The sequence below is a fragment of the Trichomycterus rosablanca genome, chromosome 7, assembly GCF_030014385.1.
Source record: "Trichomycterus rosablanca isolate fTriRos1 chromosome 7, fTriRos1.hap1, whole genome shotgun sequence".
NCBI lineage: Eukaryota > Metazoa > Chordata > Actinopteri > Siluriformes > Trichomycteridae > Trichomycterus > Trichomycterus rosablanca.
The window spans coordinates 8,996,480-9,023,046 of NC_085994.1; the positions used below are offsets into that span (position 1 = coordinate 8,996,480).

Consider the following 26,567-nt stretch of genomic DNA (forward strand, 5'->3'; position numbering starts at 1 on the left):
ACCAGCTCCGTGATGTCATCATGGAGGAGTGGAAGAGGATTCCAGTAGCAACCTGTGCAGCTCTGGTGAATTCCATGCCCAGGAGGGTTAAGGCAGTGATAATAATGGTGGTCACACAAAATATTGACACTTTAGGCACAATTTGGACATGTTCACTGTGGGGTGTACTCACTTATGTTGCCAGCCATTTAGACATTAATGGCTGTGTGTTGAGTTATTTTCAGAAGACAGTAAATCTACACTGCTATACAAGTTGTACACTGATTACTCTAAGTTATATCCAAGTTTCATGTCTATAGTGTTGTCCCATGAAAAGATATAATAAAATATTTGCAGAAATGTGAGGGGTGTACTCACTTTTGTGATACACTGTATATATATATATATATATATATGATCTGATATCATATCATTCTGATCGTGTCATTTTCTGCTCTCTAATAACGCTCCGGCCTTTTTGAACCGCAACGCACGCAATAGGTTAATGTTACAGCTTCCGGTATAGTGATGAAGCGTCGCTCCCTACTTAAAATGGTGGAATACGTAGTGCACTTCACAGTAACAGATAATGTGAATGAAACGCTCCTACAGAATTGGCGCTAATGATTGTAAGAACCGCTTTCTGAACCAATCAGACCTTCTGATTTTAATTTTTAGTAAGAAATGCTGTTATGTGCATGTATTTAGTTTGCAGCATCACACAGATGATTGTCAATGAAACGCTTGATTGACTTTCTAACGATTTCGTGTTTTAATTCACAACCGGGAAAAGTTTGGAGGTTTTTAATTATAAGCACATTTACAAAATAACGGATTATATTCCTAATGGAACACACGCTTATAAATTTAATAGCATCTGGAATAAGGTAAGGTAAGCAGTATTATGGATTTTTTGCTGTGTTTGGGATTTTGGCAGCTGTGCAGTAATTTGCAATGAAAACAAAATGTATCAGTTTAAGCTTTTAACTGGTACTTAGGAAAGTAAAGGCTCTAAGTAAAACAGCAAAATACAGTCGCTAATCTGTTGTTGTTTTTTATCTGAACTTACATATTATTTGTTTATTTCTACGCTACATTTCCAATATATGTTTTGTGTATATTATATTGACTCGTGACTTGACTCGGACTCTCGCCTAAAGACTCGTGACTAGACTCAGACTCTAGCCTAAAGACTCGTGACTAGACTCAGACTCTAGCCTAAAGACTCGTGACTAGACTCAGACTCTAGCCTAAAGACTCGTGACTTGACTCGGACTCGAGCCTAAAGACTCATGACTTGACTCGGACTCTAGCCCAAAGACTCGTGACTCGACTCGGACTCGTGTTTTGTGACTTGTGAACATCTCTGGCGTAAGCAACAATATAGTTCGACTGCAATCACGGATCCCCCAGCAGAGGAAGACAATTGACTACGCTAAAATGGGAGAACATGCATAAATAAAATAGAAAAAAACACATTCCCAGAGAAGCTCTCATACCCTGTTAGCTATGATGTAAGAAGGGCAATTCTGTATTTATGCTTTTGGTTTTGGTAATACAATATCCAACAAGCTCATGGTCCACTCAAGAAATTTCCTGCAAAGGATCAATAAAGTATCTGTCTGTCTGTCTGTCTGTCTGTGTCTGTCTACAGGCTGTTTCCAGTTGGTGAGGGTCACATTCCAACCGTTACCAGAATTAAACAGGTTTAAATAATATCACTTTTTTTCCAAAAATATATATTTGGGACAATTTACTGTCATATAGTGTTCAGCTAATCTTTAAAGTTCCAGAATGTTGAGGAATCTGATTGCACAACTGGTGAAACTGCCGTCCTAATCAGCTCTGCCCTGTCAATCTGATTTGACTTCCAACAACAGCCTCTTTAATGGCCAGACACAATGTCAAACCACACAGTTGGAAAATGTCACCATGCTTCAGGTTGCCTGTCAGTTTTACTTCACCAAATTTAGTCAGTAATAATATGTCTGGAGTTATTTTTTATATTTTTTCTCTGTCAGTTCCTCTCCATCATTTATATTCACATGACAAATAAGACTGGCGCTGGTGATGGAATCCATGGAATTATTATGATAACAGAGGAGATTGGTTTGCAGTAGCTCCTATTCCTTTCAACTGTAAACACTCACTGGTGCATTAACCATCACAAATTACAAATGAAAGTCCCTGTCATATTTGTTTCCACAGAAAATCATATTTAAAAATTATAAAGTGAGCTTAGTGTTAGTTTATTACGTCTCTATCTGCTCTGGTCTCAGCATGCTGTTCATGCGGAACCTTGGTGATTAATGTGGCTTTAAGGCTCATTCTTCACTAGCCAATCAAATCCTGGTAGATATAACCAGCTTCGCTTTTCAACATTCCACCCCAATATCAGGTTTAAGTTGCCAATGTTAACTAATAAAGGGCAACAAGAGCATTTGTACCCTAACCACTCGGCTACAAGGGCAGTTGTAGTCGAGTGGTTGGGGTACTGGACTAGTAATCAAAAAGTTGCTGGTTCAAGCCCCACCACTGCCAGGTTGCCACTGTTGGGCTCTTGAGCAAGACCCTTAACCCTCAATTGCTTAGACAATGCAGCATGCAGAGAAGCAGATGGACTACAGTCAGTAATGGTAAGTGAAGCCGAAAAAATTGACAATGTGTGTAGAAACAAGGAGGTGGTAATGTTATAATGTTATGGCTGATCAATGTATGGTTACCCAATACCCGACAAAGAAGACATTGATCAGTTGATGTAATCGGTTAAAAATGTCGTTTGACTCCCCCCCCAACAGCTGATGCTTCATTGAAACTCAAGAATTTCAGTAAAGCTTCAATGGAGCTCAAGAATCCTCTCTTTCTGTCAAAACTCAGACTCGCCCTCATCCACCTCAAGTGTGCATGCACTACTTCTGGGTACATAACATAAATAGCACTATACTTCTCAACATCAACAGGAAAAAATTTAATAATAAAATAATTTGATACTATTTAAATGATTATTGATGGAACTTCTAATTACACAAGATCTAGCTGTAGACAGGTGTTGTAAAGTATTTAAGATAATTGGCATTGTTTTTACTAAATACACTATTCTGGTGCTGCTCCCGAGTGTACAGAAAGAACACATTTTAAACAACACAATTCACACAACATGTATTTTATATAGTTTTATATTCTTAATGGCAGTGTTACTGGGTTCACTGTTGTCCCTGCTCTGCCATCTTATGAATAGTTCACACACAGCGGCCGAGAGGCGATTTTCGAGCCCCAAGGGAACATTGATTTGCTTCCAAGCTGGCACATCTGGTGGCGACCATATACACAATTAGTAACAACACAGCTAGGTTATTTACCATTATAAATAGTAAAGTAAAGTATGGTTTGGAACACAGGGTTAAATACACAAATGAAAATGTCAGATTTATTTATATAAATGGCAAGAAGAAACTCTGTTAGAATTACAAGAAACCCTTGAGGGGAAACCTGTTTTAACAGGACCCGTCCTTCCTGAGTGGCCTAAAGGATCGTTTGAATTAAAACCCAATCTAGAAGACTTCAGACTCTGCAAAGCAAGCAAACATGCAAGCAAACAGGGCAGTTGTAGCCTACTGGTTAAGGTACTGGACTAGTAATTGCCACTGTTGGGCTCTTGAGCAAGACCCTTAACCCTTAATCACTTAGACAGTATGCCGTCACAGTACTGGAAGTCGCTTTGGATAAAGGCGTCTGCTAAATGCTGAAAATGTAAAATGTAAATGTAAACATATATATCATTAATTGTAATGTAAATTACACTTCAGAGAAAGAATTCTCTTTTATATCAGCAAAAACTACAGCAGTGGCTTCCAAATCATTAGGTATATTATAATATATACCTAACTAATATTTATTATTATTACTGTTATTATCATAATGTATACCTAACTAATCTTTATTATTATTACTGTTATTATCATAATGTATACCTAACTAATATTTATTATTATTACTGTTATTATCATAATGTATACCTAACTAATCTTTATTATTATTACTGTTATTATTATAATACATTTTATTCATATGCTTATTGTTATTATTGCTATTATGTATATAGTACTATGTATATAAATATAATTCCATATATGTTAATAGCTATAGTTATAACTTTATATTCATATTAATCATAGATATATGTTTACTGATATTCTCTGTTTTTCTTTGCACAATGCTACTATTTGCACTTCTGGTAGATGCTAACTACATTTCGTTGCCTTGTACCCATCAAACATACGAAAAATACTAAAATAAAAATGAAATGAGCACAATAGTCCAACAGACACAAAATTTAGATTCCTGATCAATAGAAAAAGTAGTATAGTTTTAGGAGTCAACGTTTACCAGAACCTCCCTGGTTCATTTTGTTTAGAGGAAGCCAGAAAATGCCTTCAACCCATGATTTCCGCTGCCAACTTGTAAATTTAACAGTAGATTCAGAACATGTCATGGAATGCACTGGGTCCAAAACAATGGGAATCACTGAGTCATAAAACAATTAAAATATAAAAACTAACTAACAGAATCAAACGCATCATAAACAGTATGATGAACATCACTATACATAGTCATACACCTCTCATGCACCCAACCCGATCACCCACTCCTACTCGTAAGAACAAATACCAATCATGAAACCTTTCGTGGGAAATTCTATAACACATGCTCTAAACTGGATCTGTTATTTATTTATTAGGATTTTAACATCATGTTTTACACAATTTGGTTACGTTCATGACAGGACAGAGAGAACACACAAACTCCTCACAGAAAGGACCCGGCCTTTTTGTTGTTAGGCAAAAGTGCTGCTCATCGAGTTACCAAGTCACCAAACTAGATCCGTTAGATTTTCTTTTCTTTTTTATATACACCGATCAGCCATAACATTAAAACCACCTCCTTGTTTCTACACTCACTGTCCATTTTATCAGCTCCACTTACCATAGAGAAGAAGCACTTTGTAGTTTTACAATTACTGACTGTAGTCCCTCTGTTTCTCTATACATACTCTTTTAACCTGCTTTCACCCTGTTCTTCAATGGTCAGGACCCTCACAGAGCCACCATAGAGCAAGTATTATTTAGGTGGTGGATCATTCTCAGAACTGCAGTGACAATGACATGGTGGTGGTGTGTTAAAGTGTGTTGTGCTGGTATGAGTGGATCAGACACAGCAATGCTGCTGGAGTTTTTAAATACCGTGTCCACTCACTGTCCACTCTATTAGACACTCCTACATAGTTGGTCCACCTTGTAGATGTCAAGTCAGAAACGATCGCTCATCTATTGCGGCTGTTTGAGTTGATCATCTTTGAGACCTTCATCAGTGGTCACAGGGCGCTGTTGGCTGGATATTTTTGGTTGGTGGACTATTCTCAGTCTAGCAGTCACAGTGAGGTGTTTAAAAACTCCAGCAGCACTGCTGTGTCTTATCTACTCATACCAGCACAACACACACTAACACACCACCACCATGTCAGTGTCACCGCAGTGCTGAGAGTGATCCACCAGCCACATAATACCTGCTCTGTAGTGGACCTGTGGGGGTCCTGACCATCAAAGAACAGCATAAAAGGGGGCTAACAAAGCATAAAGAGAAACAGATGGACTACAGTCAGTAATTGTAGAACTACAAAGTGCTCCTACATGGTAAGTGGAGCTGATAAAATGGACAGTGAGTGTAGAAACAAGGAGGAGGTTTTAATGTTATCGCTGATCAGTGTATATATACACCATTGTGGCACCTTTAGGACTTGTATGACACAATTTTATGTAAGATGCAAGATCTTCTAGAGACTTCAATAATCCAATCACTTCCCTCGGGATAAAAAAAATCTATCCATCCAGTAATCCATCCATCATTCCTACCTACCTACCTACCTACCTACCTATCCCTTATTATATCTGTGATATTAATATATGGTTACAGTCCACCCTCCATGTAGTCTGTAATATAATAATCTTTTACAATACAATAATTTTGCTTTCTGGTATTGAAGGTTTATTACTACCTCATATGTAATAAACACTAACAGATTATAAATTGCATATAGAGCTCTTTTTTGTTTCCTACGCCCCTAACACATACACTCTTCAGCTCCTCAAGCTTGCCTCCCTTGCTTGGACAGGATGATGTATTGTTGTGGGATGACTGCAGTTGCTTCTGTGTTGCAATGCGAAGGAAGCTCAGGGTAGGCCGACACAAAGCCTCCCTCTCTAAGCTATTTTTCGCCGCTGTAACCGGGTAAAGAGCAAAACACACTTATACTCACCTCCAGTTAAACAGGGAACAAGGTTTCATAAAAAGCAGGATAAGATCATGCCAGCAATTTCATTAACATGACCCACTCCTGATTACATTAGCTTTTGTGAATAATAAAGCTTTAATGGTGGAGCTCACAGATGGCCTAATTTATTGTAATAAACTGAGGCTGGAATGGAAGAAATCAATTTGCATATCAATATGACCACAACTAGACGGGGCACAAGGACAAAACCAGAGTGAGTTTAATTTGAAGCGTGACATCATTTTGTCCTTGCGCTGAAGTACGTGGGTTTGCCTTGTCCTCCAGCCATGTATGGCAATAACGTGTGCTGCAAAAACAAGTTGTCCTAGGCATGGAGAGTCAAACACACTCAAAGCTCTTTTTCAATCGCTGTGAAATAAAGAGAGTGAACGAGGTGTGTGTGCAATTTTCTTTCATTTTAGCAATGCAGTTTATCCACCGGTGTTGCTATAACAACCCATCATTTATCCTTCACATGCGTGGCTCATTTTCATCTGAGGGAACTGTCCTAAACCTATTACAGAGCAAAGCTGCCCACCGCTAACGGTATTACAGTTCAGCTTCTCATCAGAGCGCTGCGCCAAAAAAAATAACGACGACCGCAATGCTTAAAAGAACTGCTTGCGCAGACTTGACGCCAGAGCTCCAGGGGATCATCGCTGGGGAATGACTGAGTCCTTAATTATTCACAGAATTACCAAACAGCCAGCCTCCAAACATCTCAGATGCCACCTGACATTTCATTTAGCCCTCCTTCATAAAGCTGCATAATTACTGATGTGTCATATTGAATCTGCAGGACTAGCACAGCCTTGGCCATACCAACACACACACACACACACACACACATTTACAAAGCACTGATCGCTGTGCCAACAGCTAATAGGATGCCTCAGGAATGATACACAAGCTCAGACAACGCCTCAGCAGGTCATGTAAGACAGTCTTTCTGCTTTTATCAAATGTCTCAATATGACTATGACCTTTAGCAGGCCATAACCTTCATTATTCTAGGGTAGATGTTGGCACTCGAGAGCACGATGTAATTACTTATTATAATCAATGGCATGTGCCAAGGGTGGGCTGTCAGGGGTAAACGTACAGCCCGTCTTCACATGGATCAACATTAGTCAACATAGATCTCATCCAGCAGGACGAAGGCCTGTGCTCTAGTCTGCAGAGGATAAGAGGAGTGGAAAATAAGGAACAAGAGAACTGAAAGAGTGGGTACAGACCTTTCTTTGTTGAAATCTCCATCTGGCCTACAGATCCAGCAGGGTGAGGGGTGGTGCCAGAAACAAAGACAGATACAGAGACAGAGAGAAACATACAAACACAAAGACAAAAGCAAGAAAAGTGTCAGTAAATGAACACAGAACAAGAATACATTTGTTATAATTAAGTATCATTATTTATATTTAAATTACTCTTAGTTAGCTACTATAAGGCATGTGATCCATTCTCAGATTTTAATACTAGATTAAAATCTTTTTTACTTCATTTCTACTTTACTACTGTATTACTAGACTAGATTTATCTCTCAAAAAAGGCAAATGAGAAGTGATCACATTTTTACCACATACCATTTACCATAAGGACTCACTGAACTAGGCCTCCAAGGTTTAATGATAGCTAGAATCATGGATGAAATATTTAAACTCAAACTGACTAGCACTGTCTTACCACTTGGTAAAAGTGAAAGTTTTTAATAAAGGCAAAGCAAGCCGCTCAGGTGGCGCAGCGGTAAAATACACTAGCACACCAGAGCTGGGTTTTTTAATACACCGTATCGAATCTCAGCTCTGCCATCCGGCTGGGCTGGGCGGCTGCATGAACAACGATTGGCTGTTGTTCATAGGGTTCGGAGCAAGTCAGATCATGCGTCCTCATAACTGGTGCAATAACGACCCTTACTGGCTGATTGATGGCGCCTGCACAGGGCTGAGAAATAATGCTGATCAGGGTGTGGCTCTCTGTGCACAGTGCTGATCGGTATATATGAATTCGACTCGTGCAGGTGAAAAATGCAGTCTGTACTGAGCACGTGTCGGAAGGGGCATGTGTCAGTTGATAAGCGTCTTCAGTCAGCGGTGGAGAATGCAATTAGGGTAATTGGACACAACTAGATTGGGGAGAAAATTGGGAGGAAAAGGTTGGAAAAATAGAAAATTTAAAAAATAAAAATAAATAAAGGCTAAGCAATGTAAACGAACAATTCTATGATGCTCTGTTGGATTGATATGTGCTTAGTAGAAAGGCCATTGGATTGTAATTTATTGCAAATGATTTATTATGTATTTTTATGAAACCAGTTTAAGATAACTTAAGGTGTCACCTTGGCATGGTACATCATGCTAAAAGTAACAAATTAAACACACCTTAACAATACCCCTAACAGCCTTAACCTGACTCAAAGCAAATTAAAATTTACTAGATCAGGCGTTTTTCCAACCTTCAACTGTCCAGTGACTCACTGCCCACTGTAGCAAGAGAGTAGAGAAAATGACACTGGATACTTTCAGACGGTCACAAATAGAATTAAATTAATACAGATTCTTAACAAAAAATGTTGTAAGCTTTACAAAAATTTAATTATTGACATGGCAGTTATTCAGACACCTTTGTGTCAAAGGCCAGAGCACAAAGACGATTAGTTTGGTGAAAGGACATTTACGGCATTTAGCAGCTTTTATCCAAAGCGATTTAGAATAATCACTATTATTGAGGGTTAAGGGCCTTGCTTAGTGGCCCAACAGTGACAATTTCGCAATGGCGGTGGCAACCCTATGGTTACTATTCTAGTACCTTAACCACCAAGCTACCACTGCCCCTATTACGGTTTGTAATTACTGCATCTAATAAAAATGAAACTTTAAAATGGCTAAAATTTCAGTTTGCTTAAGGATGCTTAAAATAACTGCAAATTCTGACCAACAGTTTTTATAGGCAACTTTAAATCACCAGTAATGAGCAAACTTTAAATAAAAATGCTTACTGAAAGGAGCACAAAATATGGACCTCTGAGCAATAGGAACAAGTTGATACGAGGGATCTTCAAAAAGTTTCAGCACTTTTATATTTTGGTTAAAAGCGGTGAGGGCAGAAGGAGTGGTAATTGGTCGTGTCTGTGAGACTGAGAGAGAGCTTATAGTCCGGATTTAGTGCCATCTGATTTCCTCCTTTTTGGATGCTCAAGGAAGCTTTAAGGCAGACCTGGGCATTGTACGGCCCGCGAGACATCCCCAACCGGCCCGCATGAGGTCCGTGGCAATTAAAAATCAGACGTAAAAAAATGTACATCACACATGCAATATAACAGGATTGATTTTGACGGGACCGCTATGTCTTTTAAATTTCCATAAGTTTCGGTTTACGTGTGTGCGAGTGTATCCAGCTTCACCGTAATGTGTCGGCAAACAGAACTGAGTGTGATTGACGGTCGGGTTTTTAACAAGACGTGAACTTCTAAAGTATTTATTTACTGAAGTCAGGTGTAAAGCTGGTTAAGGATCAGAATTTAGGCTTTAAATCGCTGTTACGATACTAAACAGAGACATACAAGAACATGAACGATGCGGAGCGTCACATCTGAAGCTTCACTAACTAAACTGCAAAAGCAACACAGACTTTTTTTTTTAATAAAGTTTAACACATCCAGAACTGAAGCAGTCAGGACCAGCTCTGTGATTAAAAAAGAATATCCAACAATAACAAAGAACTGCAAAACAGCAAATGAGGTAATTAGACTCCAAACCAAATAGCAAAAGAACTTTGTGTAAAGTTTAAAAACCTGCACATTTAGTTCACATTTGTTTTTGAGAAATTAGTTGATTAAATAGTGAAATAATGTTGATGATTTTACTCTGCCTACTTCATTTTCTGATTGTAACATCTAAACAGTAACAGATTACCAGAAGTGTACAATTTACTGCTTTTTATAAAGAGATAAAATTAGTATTGAGAATTAAGTTCACCTTATTGATCCGGCCCTCCACAACAGTCCCAGTTTCTTATGTGGCCCCTTGGAAAATGTAATTGCCCACCCCTGCTTTAAGGGGAAGATTTTCATGTGATGATGCGAAAGAAGCAGTGCATCGGTGGCTATGCGCTCCAGCTGTAAAGTACAGAGGGTACACTTTTCTACTAATTTTCTCATATTCCAGGACAATAATGTCCCCATACATACTACTAAAAAATTCAGATTCAAATTCAGGTTTGATGAACACCAAGACTAGGTAAAGCACTTCCCATGGTCCTCTTATTTACATAATTAAAGTTTAATTAAAAAGTAAAGTGCAGTGGACATCTGTACAATTGTTTTCCTTTTATTTCTTAAAAGTGAACACAAAATGTGCCCTAAATTATACCTGCTTTATGGCAAATTAGAACCTATATTTGACTACAATGCTAGACTGGTATTCACCCTGCTGGTCTTCATGGCAAAAAAAGTGTATTTTACTTGTTTGATCTACTCCTCAGGTCCCATCACTAAAATATGGTTTCCTTTTTGGAATTATATTGGCAATCTTTTCTAACTAAGGTTTAATTATTTTATTCTTGTTCTTCTTTGTAATTTCTCTATAAATATATATTGTACATTTTATTGTTTTCTATTATATTCTATGGCTGTACAATTATTCTTACATTAGCCTATTGGGGCTCTTTCTCCCCGTTCCTTTATCCGGAAGAAATTGTATCTGCAAATGTGCATATTTGTGTTATTTGACATGTGTCTTAATAAAAAGTTAATAGCAAATAAAAGTGACTGGACAATCGACCTGGACCAACTGGCATCAACAACTATTCAATAGTAAAAGATAATTTCGTTTCTTTATCTTCAGGTTTGAATTGACCAATAAAAATAGGTATATTTTTGTATAGTGGTACATTTGGTTGTCAAACCAATAGCTGTGAATAACAGTTCTACACTGAGTGCGACAGGACAAAGAATTGCTAGGGTTCGTAAGCTGTTGATTGTTTTTTAATTAGTGAAGATTTCTGTCCAAGATTGGTATAATAAAGATTTCTGTGTCCTTCAGCATTTATCAAGCAATTAATCATTACCATCTCTGGTCTCTTGTGCACTTTGTCAAAATTATGCAATAGAATAGATGTAGTTAAACATGCTGTTCTGATTGGATATCTAATTTGATTGTAATTTTACTAAACAAATTTAATTCGATTTTTAAATCAGACCAAAAACTGACAGTTTTTCTTTTGTGCTGAACTTCGTTTTCTATGGTAATATCAACCCTTGCAAAGAATAATGGAATTCTCTGAAAGTGTCTTAAAAGACACTTATTTTTCTGTTTAAGTCAACTAAGAGCTTTAAGAGCTGAATTTAAATAGTTTGCAATCATATGATTCATATGTTTCATTAAGAAATGATTACGCACATGTCGCTCATACTTCTGACACCACATATATATTTCTCCTCTATCCATGACTGTAATTGCCAACTGGCAATAGGACAAACGTAATTACCATGGTCTATGCTAATTATTCAGTACCTAATCCTCCCTCCCACACGAAGCAGTAATGTTACACATCGTCCTTTGCACAAAAACGAGTATATGTAAAGTGGTTAGGTTTATCTGGTAAACAGCTTATATGTGAGATCTTTATACATTTATGGTGGCTTTGGTCATGTTAATATGAATTTTTAAAGATGTTTAACACAACTTTTTATTTAACTAATTATTCAGAAAGAACTGTTGCTAAGATATAACCATAATTTGGACGATGCACAATAGCTGGAATATTTGCTCACAGCACATATAGCAACAGTCATACAAGCTGTTCAGTCCTTTACGTTGTTGTTACAAAGCAGTTTTTATAGCAGTGAGATCTGAGCTATAAAAGTAAATTATTTAAAGACATCAGTGTTTTTCCACTGTAAACATTTCAGCAGCAAAATTTTGCAAGCACAAATACAAAGTTTCTCCTGGTCAAGCCTTCTGTTGCTATCACATTAGATATCAATACAGCAACATGCATTTGCTTTTATGAATAAACAAAAACAGGGCAGCACGGTGGCTCGGTGGGTAGCACTGTCGCCTCACAGCAAGAAGGTCCTGGGTTTGATCCCCAGGCGGGCGGTCCAGGTACTTTCTGTGCAGAGTTTGCTCCAGTTTCCTCCCACAGTGCAAAAACATGCAGTCAGGTTAATTGGAGACACTCAATTGTCCTATAGGTGAATGGGTGTGGGTGTGTGTGTGTGTCTGCCCTGCGATGGACTGGCACCCCGTCCAGGGTGTTACTGTGTGCCTTGAAAAAGCTGGGATAGGCTCCAGCACCCACGCGCAACCCTAATTGGATAAGCAGTTAAGAAAGTGAGTAATAGTGAGTGAGTAAATAGACAGAAGCATGAACAAGACAGACCAAAGCCATGAAATTTACATGCTGTTTACAGTGAACTGTTTAAACATGCAAAATGCAAATTGTGTGCTATGATTAATAAATTTTTAGATGTGATTTTTTGTCAAATCATTTTACACCAACTTAACCTAATAAAATTACATTAACTTATTAGTTGGTGTAAAATGTGTTACCTCAATCAGTATCTATCTATCTACCTACCTACCTACCTACCTACAACCACCTCCTTGTTTCTACACTCACTGTCCATTTAATCAGCTCCACTTACCATATAAAAGCACTTTGTAGTTCTACAATTACTGACTGTAGTCCATCTGTTTCTCTGCATGCTTTGTTAGCCCCCTTTCATGCTGTTCTTCAATGGTCAGGACCCCCACAGGACCACCACAGAGCAGGTATTATTTGGGTGGCGGATCATTCTCAGCACTGCAGTGACACTGACATGGTGACACAGCAGCGCTGCTGGAGTTTTTAAATACTGTGTCCACTCACTGTCCACTCTATTAGACACTCCTACCTAGTTGGTCCACCTTGTAGATGTAAAGTCAGAGACGATCGTTTATCTATTGATGCTGTTTGAGTTGGTCATCTGTCCAAGGGATGCTGTTGGCTGGATATTTTTGGTTGGTGGACTATTCTCAGTCCAGCAGTGACAGTGAGGTGTTTAAAAACTCCAGCAGCGCTGCTGTGTCTGATCCACTCATACCAGCACAACACACACTAACACACCACCAACATGTCAGTGTCACTGCAGTGCTGAGAATGACCCACCACCCAAATAATACCTGCTCTGTAGTGGTCCTGTGGGGGTCCTGATCATTGAAGAACAGGGTGAAAGGGGGCTAACAAAGCATGCAGAGAAACAGATGGACTACAGTCAGTAATTGTAGAACTACAAAGTGCTTCTATATGGTAAGTCGAGCCGATAAAATGGACAATGTGTGTAGAAACAAGGAGGTGGTCATAATGTTATGGCTGATAGGTGTATATCATAATGCATAATTTGTGTATCACAACCTGCTAAAACAAGAAATGGCAAATGATTCAATTTTAGGGCTGCGTCCGGAATTGCATACTTCCATACTCAATAGTACGCGAAATGAGTACGCGAGAGCGGTTAGTATGTCCGAATACATAGTATACACAAAGAGGTACGCGAGAAGTACCCGGATGACCTACTTATTGGGCAGCCATGTTTGAGTATGCAAGCGATGCACACTTGCGGTCCGTTAATGTATCCCATAATGCAACTGGAGCTGCGTAGGCGTTCGAAGCGTAATAAGAAACAAGAAAGATAGCGGTCCTCTGTTTACAAGTGTAAGTAAGATAAATAAAATAAAACATTTTAAAGACGAATTAATAACAAAAACACGATAAATATCCAAAAGTTTGGCGAGTGGGGTTTGTATTGAGTCTGTAACCATGGTGATATTACATCATCACGTCCCACGTCATCACTTGACGTTGGAAAGATGGCGGATGTAGTGCGTAGCAGTGTTGTGTGCATACTGCATACTTCTGTACTGGAAGTATGTACTTTTTTACCTGCAGAGTAGTGCATACTTCCTCCAATCTAGTGCATACTCTCTAAGTATGCGATTCCGGACGCAGCCTAGGTTTCCCTTTCGTTTGTACATGTACAAAAAGTCTTAACAATGTACAATGTATAAAACAATACATAAAAAATCCTTTTCACTAAGCTGGTTTCACTAACTGCCGATCTTTAAATTCCTCTTAATACTGTAATATCACATAAAAGGCAAACTTATCTGTAAAACCTCCAGTGGTAATTGTGCTAGAAATGTTGAACAGATAGTTCTATTAGTCTTCTTCTATCCTATTTATAAATCGTACATTTATGTAAAATGACATTTTGGACTCACACAGGCCACTGAATCTGGATCTATTTTCTGAAACCATTAGCAACTCCATCAAGTGAAATCGGTGGAATGTGAAATGCTGTCATTAGCACAAAAACAGCTTCCAGGTAATTACAAGATTAACCAGTTTTGCAAAATAAAGCTTCAAAACTATTCAGCAAGCTAAGTTTTTCTCATTTTAATAAATGAAATAAAAATTAAGAGATATACTAACACATTACTTAAAACTCTAAACACTGTAAATGAAAAACATATCCGATTGATGTGACAGCAGATTTTTTGTACACTCCTTGAAGACGTTTTTCTACAGACCTGCTGCACTGCCAGCGCCGTTTCTACTCCATCTGGATTAAACCACTGCTGATGCCAAAATTTCACCAACAGCAGGAACGCTCCGTTTTGGTTTGCGAATACTTGGCAGCAGTTTCTAATGCTTGCTGTTAGAGTATCTGTGCTTAAATAAGAGGCTTAGTCTTGGTACTACTTTGAGAAGCTCGTTTGGTTCATAGCAGAGATGTTCACAAGTCACAAAATACGAGTCTGAGTCGAGTCACAAGTTTTTAGGCGAGAGTCAGTCAAGTCACGAGTCAATATAATCTACACAAAACATATATTGGAAATGTAGCGTATAAATAAACAAACAATTTGTAAGTTCAGATAAAAAACAGCAACAGATTAGCGACTGTATTTTGCCATTTTACTTAGAGCCTTTACTTTCCTAAGTACCAGTTAAAACTTAAACTGACGTTTTGTTTTCATAGCAAATTTTGGCACAGCGGACAAAATCCAAAACACAGCAAAATATCCATAACCACTGCTTTCCTTAGCTTATGTTGTTCCAGATGCTATTAAATTCATAACCGTGTGTTGTCCCATTAGGAATATAATCCGTTATTTTGTAAATGTGATTATAATTAAAAAGCTCCAAACTTTTCCCGGTTGTGAAGTAAAACACGAAATCGTTAGTGTGACACTGCAAACTACATACAGTGGGGGAAATAAGTATTTGATATTTTGTAAGTTTACCCCCTTACAAAGACTTGAACAGTCTATAATTTTTATGGAAGGTTTATTTTAACAGAGAGAGACAGAATATCAACAAAAAAATCCAGAAAAAAAACATTAAATAAAAGTTATAAATTAATTTGTATTTAATTAAGGGAAATAAGTATTTGATCCCCTACCAACCAGCAAGAATTCTGACCCCCACAGACCGGTTATGTGCCCATGAGGCACACAAATTAGTCCTGTCCCTGTATAAAAGACTCCTGTCACAGAATCAGTTTCTTCTGTTCAAATCTCTCGACCACCATGGGCAAGACCAAAGAGCTATCAAAGGACGTCAGGGACAAGATTGTAGACCTGCACAAGGCTGGAATGGGCTACAAGACCATCAGCAAGAAGCTTGGTGAGAAAGAGACCACTGTTGGTGCGATCATTCGAAAATGGAAGAAATACAAGATCACAGTCAATCACCCTCACTCTGGAGCTCCATGCAAGATCTCACCTGGTGGGGTAAGAATGATTCTGAGAAAGGTGAGGTCAGCCCAGAATTACACGGGAGGAGCTTGTCAATGATCTCAAGGGAGCTGGGAGCAGAGAAATGCTGGATATGACCCCAAGAACTCCATCCCCACCGGGCATTTCTTTGCCTCCAAACACGGCGAGTGGAGTTGATGCCAAAGAGCTCAATTTTGGTCTCATCTGACCATATCACATTCTCCCAAGCTTTCTCTGAATCATTCAGGTGTTCATTGGCAAACTTCAGACGGGCCTGTACATGAGCCTTCTTGATCAAAGGGACTTTGCGGGCACTGCAGGATCTCAATCCATTACGGCGAAGTGTGTTACTAATGGTTTTCTTGGTGACTGTGCTCCCAGCTCCCTTAAGATCATTGACAAGCTCCTCCCGTGTAATTCTGGACTGACCTCACCTTTCTCAGAATCATTCTTACCCCACCGGGCACTGTTGGCTGGATGTTTTTGCTTGGTGGACTATTCTCAGTCCAGCAGTGACAGTGAGGTGTTTAAAAACCTCCATCAGCATTGCTGTGTCTGATCCACTCATACCAGCACAACACACACTAACACACCACCACCATGTGAGTGTCACTGCAGTGCTGAGAATGATCCACCACCTAAATAATACCTACTTTCTAGTGGTCCTGGGAGAACTACAAAGTAATTGTAGAACTACAAAGTGCTTCTATGTGGTAAGTGGAGCTGATAAAATGGACAGTGAGTGTAGAAACAAGGGAGGTGGTTTTAATTTTATGGCTGATCGGTGTATAAATACATGAAAAAAAAAACTTTTTGTGGTTACTAATACAGCCAATTGTTTATTAAATTAACCTTTAAATATTAATGACTAATGCATTTCTTTCCTTTTTAATTTACTTTTTTTTTTCCTTTTGGCACTGGCCCACTTTGGATACACTTAATTTTCCTGTGCAATCTGGCAACCTTTGCCAGAAGAATTACCAACTATTAAATACATCAATAAATTTTCAGATTCTTTTCTTTCATTATTTTTACATTAAAAACCAAAAGTCTGATTTTTAAATTACACTTGTGTAACAAATGCAAATGTAGTTTGGCTGACCTGCTGTTAGCGGAGGCAGGAGGACATGGAGGCATTTCCTAAGGCAATATTTATGAATATGTTAAGATCCTGGTATTTCTAATCAGTGTGGAGGCGAGATGATGTTCCTAAGCTATTGTACAAGGCGTTAGCCTTAAGCCAGATGTAACAGGTCCTTTAAAAAGTTTCACATTTAAGAAATCAGTCCACAGATCATATCAGGAAAGTACTGAGTTAGGGTTAGTACTGAAAGGTGCTTTTAAGCAGATTTTAGAAAAACCTTTATGTTTCCTTGGTCAGCAGTGACTTCCAACTGAAGCTAATAATATGGGATAATATGGTTGAGCAGTAAAAAGTTTCACCGCATTGTTACAGGTTTTTCTCATTTGGAGACAACGGCTCTCACTGCAAGTCCCAAAGCCCTAAAAAGTGCTGTCACCCTATTGAATCAATATATTATAATAACTTTCTCAACTCCAAAGCAATGTATTTTGTGACATAATGTGCTTCTTGATGAGATCTTTAAACCTAATCGACATTGCTTGAAATATGCTATTTAAGTGCTATTTTAAAAAGCTGACAGGCCGCTTAGGTGGCGCAGTGGTAAAAACACACGCTGGAACCAGAGCTGGGATCTTGAATACATCGTATCGAGTCTCAGCTCTGCCATCCGACTGGGCTGAGCAGCCACATGAACAACGATTGGCCTGTTGTTCATATAGGGCCGGGGCATTAAGCCGGATAGGGACTCTTTCATAACTGATGCAACTACGACCTCTGCTGGCTGGTTGATGGTGCCTGCACAGTGCGCGGGGAAGAGAGTGCGGATCAGGGTGTGTCTCTCCGTACACAGAGCTGATCTCGTCTAGTGTAGGTGACAAAATGCATACGGCTGCTGCCCACGTGTTGGAGGGGGCATGGGTTAGCTTCGTTCTCCTCAATCAGAGCCGGGGCCGGCATTAGTGGAGAGGAAGCATGACGTAATCGGGCAATTGGACGCGCTAAAAGTCGGGAAAAAAAGGGGAGAAAATGCATAAATAAAAATGAAAAAAATTTTAAAAAGCTGACAGTAATTAAGTCTGGATGTGCCTAATGTAATTCGAACCAATTATTAATTACTTAGCGTATTATATTAATTACCAAGATGTATATATTCCCATTTAATTATCCTTATTGAGGTGTTTACATTTCTACAACACCCCTACCAGTACAACACATACTACCTATGGTTTAAAGGAGGGGGGGATTCCTGACCCTTCTAATTAATTCTTGGACCCCGCCAAAAATATGGCAAAAACAAGTTTTCCTATATAGTTGTAATTGTCATACTGCTGTATAATAGTAATTGCATTACAAAGTCATTTTTTTCTAGTCATATTTTTTCTACTTTTTTATTTACTCCATTTACTGTACTTACACTGTGCTGGAGTTGCTGTAACACTCGAATTTCCCCAATGGGGATCAATAACGGAATCTAATCTTAGTTTGAGGGGCTTGTTAGTTAGCTAATATAAAAAGTTGACCCCCCTCGTATTCATACTCTGATACTACTATGTCATTACAGAGCTAAATGTTCAGTGCTCAATGAGTGTGTGTAAATAAAACTGCACAGACCTCCAAAGATCTCCAATTAGAACATAATAAAGTGTTTTGATTCAGTGTAGACATGATATGTTTACTCTATTCCCAAAGTAAAGACAAAAGAAAGTAAATAAAGAAGAGAGGAAGTTCAGCTGAAACTCTTTTTCTTGACCTTTTTAGCATTCTCATATATTCTTTTACACACCGTCACGTTCTCTCTCTAGTTTTCTTTCACACTGCCTCTGCTCATCTCTCCCACACAAACCCAGTCCATAATCTGACACTACACTACATATTAATCACAAACTCTCCTACACAACCGGTGCCGTCCCTCATGTACAAAACACAAAATGGCCCCACAGCCCTTGGCAAACCATCTACTTCTTCCTACAGATTCAACTATGTATTGTTACCCGAAATACTCTCAGAAGGGCACGCACCAAGCACATACTACACGCTTTTTAAATCCTGTTGCTAACTAATGTTGGATACAGGAATGTATAAATTGCAGCTGAACAGCAAATAGATATTGGATTTAGAAATAATAAAGGTCTTAAGAGCTGGCACTGAGTGCTAAATCTGCAGCTGGTAGACAATATAATGGAAACACCACATTATTAATTTATTTATTTATTAGGATTTTGTTTGATTGTTTGTTTTTATTAGGATTTTAACGTCATGTTTACACTTTGGTTACATTCATGACAGGAACAGTAGTTACTCATTACACAAGGTTCATCAGTTCACAAGGTTATATCAAACACAGTCTTTACACAATTTAGTGTCTCCAATTTACCTCACTTGCACGTCTTTGGACTGTGGGAGGAAACCGGAGCACCCGGAGGAAACCCACGCAGACACGGGGAGAACATGCAAACCCCACAAAGAAAGGACCTGGACCGCCACAGTGCAGCCCGAAACACCACATTAAAAAAGGAGATTACATTTTAAGCAAGTAAAGCAGAATTGAAACACCACATTATTAATATATTTATTTATTAGGATTTTGTTTGTTTGTTTATAAGGATTTTAACGTCATGTTTCACACTTTAGTTACATTCATGACAGGAACGGTAGTTACTCATTACACACGGTTCATCAGTTCACAAGGTTATATCAAACACAGTCATGGACAATTTAGTGTCTCCAATTCACCTCACTTGCATGTCTTTGGACTGTGGGAGGAAACCAGAGCACCCGGAGGAAACCCACGCAGACACAGGGAGAACATGCAAACTACACAGAAAGGACCCAGACCGCCCCACCTGGGGATTGAACCCAGGACCTTCTTACTGTGAGGCGACAGTGCTACCCACCGAGCCACCGTGCCGCTATTAGGATTTTAACGACAGAGACGGTAGTTACTGGTTACACAAGATTAGTTCACAAGTTTAAAGTCAAACACAGACATGGACAATTTTGTATCTTCAGTTTACCTCACTGCATGAAAGGAAACCGGAGCTCCCGGAGAAAACCCACCCAGACACAGAGAGAACATGCAAACTCCACACAGAAAGGACCTGGACTGCCACCGTGCAGCCCGAAACACCAAATTAAAAAAGGAGGTAAAATTTTAAGCAAGTAAAGCAGAACTGTAAGACACATTTGCACGAGTGAGTTGTATTAGCTTGAATGCAAATTAACAGCATGTTATGAGCTACAAGCTCTGACAACGAGCACTTTGACATGTAGCGACTAACAGAGTTTCAGGCCAAAACAGAAGCCAAACTGGATTATAAACACATCAGTCACAAAACAGGTTTGAAAATGTTTGGATGTTTTGAAGAAATAAGTCATAAAAGTGTATGTCAAACATGAAGGAACACCGATCAGCCATAACATTAAAACCACCTCCTTGTTTCTACACACATTGTCCATTTTATCAGCTCCACTTACCATATAGAAGCACTTTGTAGTTCTACAATTACTGACTGTAGTCCATCTGTTTCTCTGCATGCTTTGTTAGCCCCCTTTTATGCTGTTCTTCAATGGTCAGGACCCCCACATGACCACCTCAGAGCAGGTATTATTTGGGTGGTGGGTCATTCTCTGCACTGCAGTGACACTGACATGGTGGTGGTGTGTTAGTGTGTGTTGTGCTGGTATGAGTGGATAAGACACAGCAGCGTTGATGGAATTTTTAAACACCTCACTGTCACTGCTGGACTGAGAATAGTCCACCAACCAAAAATATATCCAGCCAACAGCACCCCGTGGGCAGCGTCCTGTGACCACTGATGAAGGTCTAGAGGATGACCAACTTAAACAGCAGCAATAGATGAGCGATCGTCTCTGACTTTACATCTACAAAGTGGACCAACTACTGTAGGTAGGAGTGTCTAATAGAGTGGACAGTGAGTGGACACGATATTTAAAAACTCCAGCAGCGCTGCTGTGTCTGATCCACTCATATCAGCACAACACACACTAACACACCACCACCATGTCAGTGTCACTGCAGTGCTGAGAATGATCCACCACCTACATAATACCTACTCTGTAGTGGTCCTGGGGGAGTCCTGACCATAGATGAACAGAATAAAAGGGGGCTAACAAAGCATGCAGAGAAACAGATGGACTACAGTCAGTATTTGTAGAACTACAAAGTTCTTCTATATGGTAAGTGGAGCTGATAAAATGGACAGTGAGTGTAGAAACAAGGAGGTGGTTTTAATGTCATGGCTGATCAGTGTATATTAGCATTTAGTTAGTTATTTCCTACAGCTGAAAAGGTCAAAAGAAAGTTAAATGATCTTTCTGACCCACAATGGCTGCTGCCAACTGAACAGTACAATAAGGATCCATAATGTAAAGGGCACAATCTGCTGAAGTCATTAGGCCGAGTGAATGCTTTGTAGATCAGTGGATCTAAAATACGGGCCAATTTTACAAAACCAGGCACACCCTATCAAACAATTCTGTTGATGACATTTTCATATTTCAGGACAACAACACTCCTCTACATACAAAGAGCCCAAAAGATCTGTTTTGAAAGCCATACATAAATTCTGTGCACAAACTGTGCCCAGTTCTCTGGGCCCAAGCTCATCTCAGATGGACCAAAGACAGTGAAAATGTGTGATGTGGTCAGATTAGTCCATGTTTCCTGTTGTTTTTAGAAAATATGAACTGAAAATATCTCCACGCCAGAGATGAAACGGAACTTCCAGACTGTTATGAGTGGTGCAATAGCCAACAAATGTTAGGGTATAAGGCTGCAATGCTCATGGCATCGGTAACCTTATATGTATAAAGGTTCCACTGACGCTGCAATGTATATTGGAAATTACATACTGAAAGACCTTTGCTGCTATAAAGGAAGTCCATGGTCATTGCATGCACTACCATATGGCTACTTATACACAGAGTGTGTGTTCTTAACTGATCTGCCTGCAGTCCAGATCTGTCTCCTATTAAAATTTATGGTACAACATGAAGAGGAGAATCAGACAAAGGTGACTACAAACTGTTGAGCAGCTACTTACTTCAACAATTAGTGTCCTTCGTTCCCAAACTATTAAAAAGTGTCAAAATTGGAAAAGGTGACATAACAAACTGGTAAACATGCCTCGGTTCCAACTTCATAAAAACTACAATTCAGTTGGTCAGTGATAACGATGATTTTTTAATATACTTTTGTCAGTAAAATAAAGGTTATACAGCAGGGGTGCCCATACCTTCAGGGCTTGAGATCTACTATTTCAGTTGACAGGTAATCGCGATCTACTTTTTAAAAAGGTTGGCCTCATCATTTTTCAAAAAAAGCTTTGAAGCTTTTTTAAGTGCACTTCAGTTGCCTATATTAATATTTAGCATTACAGGGCAAGCGACTGAAAAAATCACACTAACCTTATTCTAATGATTTGCACTGAATGGTGTCAGCCAGGTTTATGTAGTCTGGACAGTAGCTGCTGATGCTAATTCTCAAGCAGGCTTTCAAGTATTTTTATTCATTTACAGTGGACCCTTGACTTACAAATTTAATTGGTTCCGAAGGGCTGTTCTTAAGTCAAAATGTTCATTAGTTAAACCTATTTTTCCCATAGAAAATAATGTAAATAGAATTAATCCGTGCCAGACCTCCCAAACAGGAAATAATAGAGAAATATGAGAGTTATTGTTGTTTCTGGTAGATACATTTTATAAAAAAAGAAGGAAATTTATTATGGTGTATGGTACAGCACATGTACTGTACTGCCTTACCTAACCTTTCTAATGTCTTAAATGCTCTTTTTTGTTATAAATACAAGTATATTTTCCCTTAAATCTTAAATTATAGAATATAAATTACTGTAATAAACAATAATAAACAACAATACACAGTAGTACTGCACTGTACATAAACACACATCACATTTCAGTACAGTACATGTGCTGTACCAAACACCATAATAAATTTCCTTCTTTTTTTATAAACTGTATCTACCAGAAACAACAATAACTCTCATATTTCTCTATTATTTCCTTCTTTATTTCAATAGCGTTGTATTTTATAGGTGTAACTGCACGAAAAAACAACTTCCTTCTGCTCTCTCACTCACTGTCCCCTCTGTCTGATACACAGTGACAGCTACTGGCAGGAGTAATTATACAACACAACAAATAGCATTAGATTGTTTTATTTTCTCACCACTACACTTTCTCTGCACATTGTTTGAGGCCATTTTAATACAGAATTTTACAAAATATAAAGAAAACACCGTCCACTGTCCGAATGTTCGTTCACTGTATATACTGTTTATAGAGAGAGACGGTCGGAGTGAACGTGTTTGTGACGTCACGTGTTTTGCGAATTTCGGTTTGTAATCCGAAATTTGTTCATACGTTAAGTTGAAAAAGATCACTCGTAACCCAGAATGTTTGTATGGTAAACCATTCATAACTCATGGGTCTACTGTATTTATTAGGATTTTAACATCATGTTTTACACTTTGGTTACATTCATGACAGAAACGGTAGTTACTCATTACACAAGATTCATCGGTTCAATATCAAATACAGTTTTGGACAATTTAGTATATTCAATTCACCTGACTGCATGTCTTTGGACTGTGGAAGGAAACCGGAGTTCCCGGAGGAAACCCACGCAGACACAGGGAGAACATGCAAACTCCACACAGAAAGGACTCGGACTGGTACACAAGTAAGTTCATCCAAAAAATGCTGTCAAATATGTGGCACATTTTCTAATTTTTTAAAAATTCTTCTCAGCCAGCAAGTCCCAGAATTGTTCAGCACAGGCCGTTCATATAACTTCATATAAATGTCAGATTGTAGGGTTTTAAATTTCTCCGTCAGCTTCTTCCACATATGAATAAAACAGCCGTCTTTGCAGGGTTCTTGACCAAATTGAACCATCTTTGGTTTCCTTGTGCTTGGTTGCACACTCATCTTCACAGACAGTGTAGGTTACAAAAGAAAAAACTGCAAAAATGGCGCAAACTGGCTACTGATGAATGAAAACTTTCTAGATTTGCGGTGCTTTAGGCAGGCAGAGGAATAGCTAAACAGCAAATTTAAAGAAACAGTGGCCACATTTCATGTCAGTCACGTTGACCTGTTTGAATAAGGCGCGATCTACCAGTGTGCACTGTGCAATCGACTGGTCTTATTGGGCACCCCTGTTTAAGAGAATAAACAGATTATAGATTCTAATTTTAATGCATTTAAACAAATGCCCTAACCTGGAAATTAGATTTGCAACTGATTGTAAACACCTGGGCAGCAGGTGTGCCCAATGTCTACTGCCCAAAGTGAATTATTTAACACCAGTTAAATTTAAGGCTAACTTAGTTATAAAATGTGGACCATGGGAAAAATCAAATAGTAGTAGTCCCTGTGTCACTAATACTTTGCTTAGATACTATACACTATATTCTATATGGTTGTGGGTCGGCCTCCACTTGAAACACTGAGCACAAGACAGAAATACAGCCTGAACATGGAACCAATACTTTACAGGGCATCAAACACTTACATATTTGATCATTCATTCAGTTGGGGCAATTTAGAGGAACCAGTAAACCTTTAGTATGTTTTTAAAAGGTGGGGAAAATTATATTTATAATTATTATTTGAATTATGTATTGGCTTTGGAGTCCAGTGTTATTCAAAAGGTGCCCACCTACCTACAACAAATCCATCACCCACATAGCCTGTTGCCTAGATATGGATACAGTACTTGCTTAACTTGTTACATAACACTGTGCTTAGCTCTCTCCCTCACACACACACACACACACACACACACACACACACACACACACAATTGCTTCCCAATCTTTCTGACAGTCAGCAAACAGACATTCACACTAGCTGAACATTATTCACAGGTATTCACCAGAACAGCCTGCAGGCTTGTACTCACTGTCTCTGCAGAGTGGTGGCAGAGCCAGCGTTGGTGGCATCTCTTTTTCGCTCTCTCTCCCTGTCATTCTCTGTTGGATTGGAGCCAGTGGAAAGACCACGGCTGAGACGGGTGTGTGGGTTGACGACACGCCGATCTCTGGGTGGCACGGGCGGAGGAGGAGGAGGCGGAGCTGGAGCAGGTGTGGGGTTAGGAGCTGGCACGTTGTTGTGGGTCTGGATGGGGTACACTGTGGCAGAGTTCTGCACATGTGACGAATGCCCATGGGTCTGGTTGGAGGTCCCCACTGGTGGCGGTGGCGGCGGCGGTGGAGGCGGACATGGCTGCCTGTCCAGTCGAAGGTCTTTGTTCTCCTGGTTAAGGCGGTCCAGCTGGACCTCCAGCTCCTCTATGCGCCGCCGCTGGGTCTCTAGCAGCTTCTGCTGGCTCTCAATGATGTTGTTGAGCTCAAGCAGGTACTCCACGGCCCGATTGGGGCTCTCTGGGCTGCCCTGTCCTGTGTCCATGCTCAGGGAGCCTTTGAAATAGCTGATTTGACAGAGAAAGCGGTTACGGGATAGTGTGGGAGCTCCCCCCCACTAAGTGAAGCCAGTGGGGGGGAGAAAGAGGTCCGAGTGCTGGCTGGTTGGTACAGAAAAAGCAAACAGATTCACTCTGTTTCTAGTCGGAAGAATCCTCTAAATACGTTCAAAGAGGGGGATGAATCAAGTCAAAATAACGGGATCCTTTGATAATCCATAACAGTTCCACTAAAAGAGAACAGAGGCCCCTGAGCCAACGAATTCTCAGTCTTTTATCAGTTTCACATAAAACCTAAATCCACTGACCCTTTGGGATTCCAGAAATCAGCATCATACAAGTACCAGAGGGCAAATACTACACAACAGCAGTGGAAACAAATTCATGAATCGTGTGGGTAAAAAAATCAATCAGTCTATGATCCCTAATGTCTCCAGAGCATCCTGGTTTTTCCTTCTTTTCCTTCTCCGGCATGGAGCTGAATGTCAAATGTCGCAGCAGTGCAGATGCTTGCTCGCCACCGAGCTTTCATGACTCATAGCAGTGAAAAGAAGATGGGAGACATTTTCTCGCTGAGCCATTCCCCAAGAGATGTAAGGGTGAAAAAAGGAGGCGGGGGGTGGAAAAGTTGAAACATGTACACTGCAGTGTTAAATTATCCGCTGTGAGCTGTACCCCAGACCTGATTTTTTTTGCCTCTTCCTTCTTTGTACCTTATTCAAGCCACTGGTGTGAATGAATCCTACAGCATCTTCTCTACATCACACAACCATTAGAGTCGATCCGTACATCCTGAAGACATAAAATTAGGTGGTGAACGATCATCTCACTTGACAAGTATGTGCTTCATGAATTATAACCACCTGCAATGCCATGTGGACCATATGCTCTGTTATAGCTATATGTTAATCAATATTTTTCATTTAGCCTACCTGTCAAAATGACAAATGTCCT

The 26,567-nt window shown here is 39.3% G+C and overlaps 1 protein-coding gene across 2 annotated transcripts in view; it reads right to left on the reverse strand.

The window, feature by feature from the left end:
- LOC134318151 (IQ motif and SEC7 domain-containing protein 1) overlaps positions 1–26,497 on the reverse strand; it is a 134,015-nt gene extending 107,518 nt beyond the window's left edge. For both annotated transcript variants that reach the window (XM_062998937.1, XM_062998939.1), the window contains exons 1-2: positions 25,095–26,497; positions 7,543–7,569 (exon numbers count right to left, since the gene is read on the reverse strand). In XM_062998937.1, coding sequence (XP_062855007.1) covers positions 7,543–7,569; positions 25,095–25,600 — 533 coding nt within the window. In that variant the 5' untranslated portion in view covers positions 25,601–26,497. The remainder of the gene's footprint in view (positions 1–7,542; positions 7,570–25,094) is intronic.
- Between the last annotated feature and the right edge of the window lie 70 nt (positions 26,498–26,567).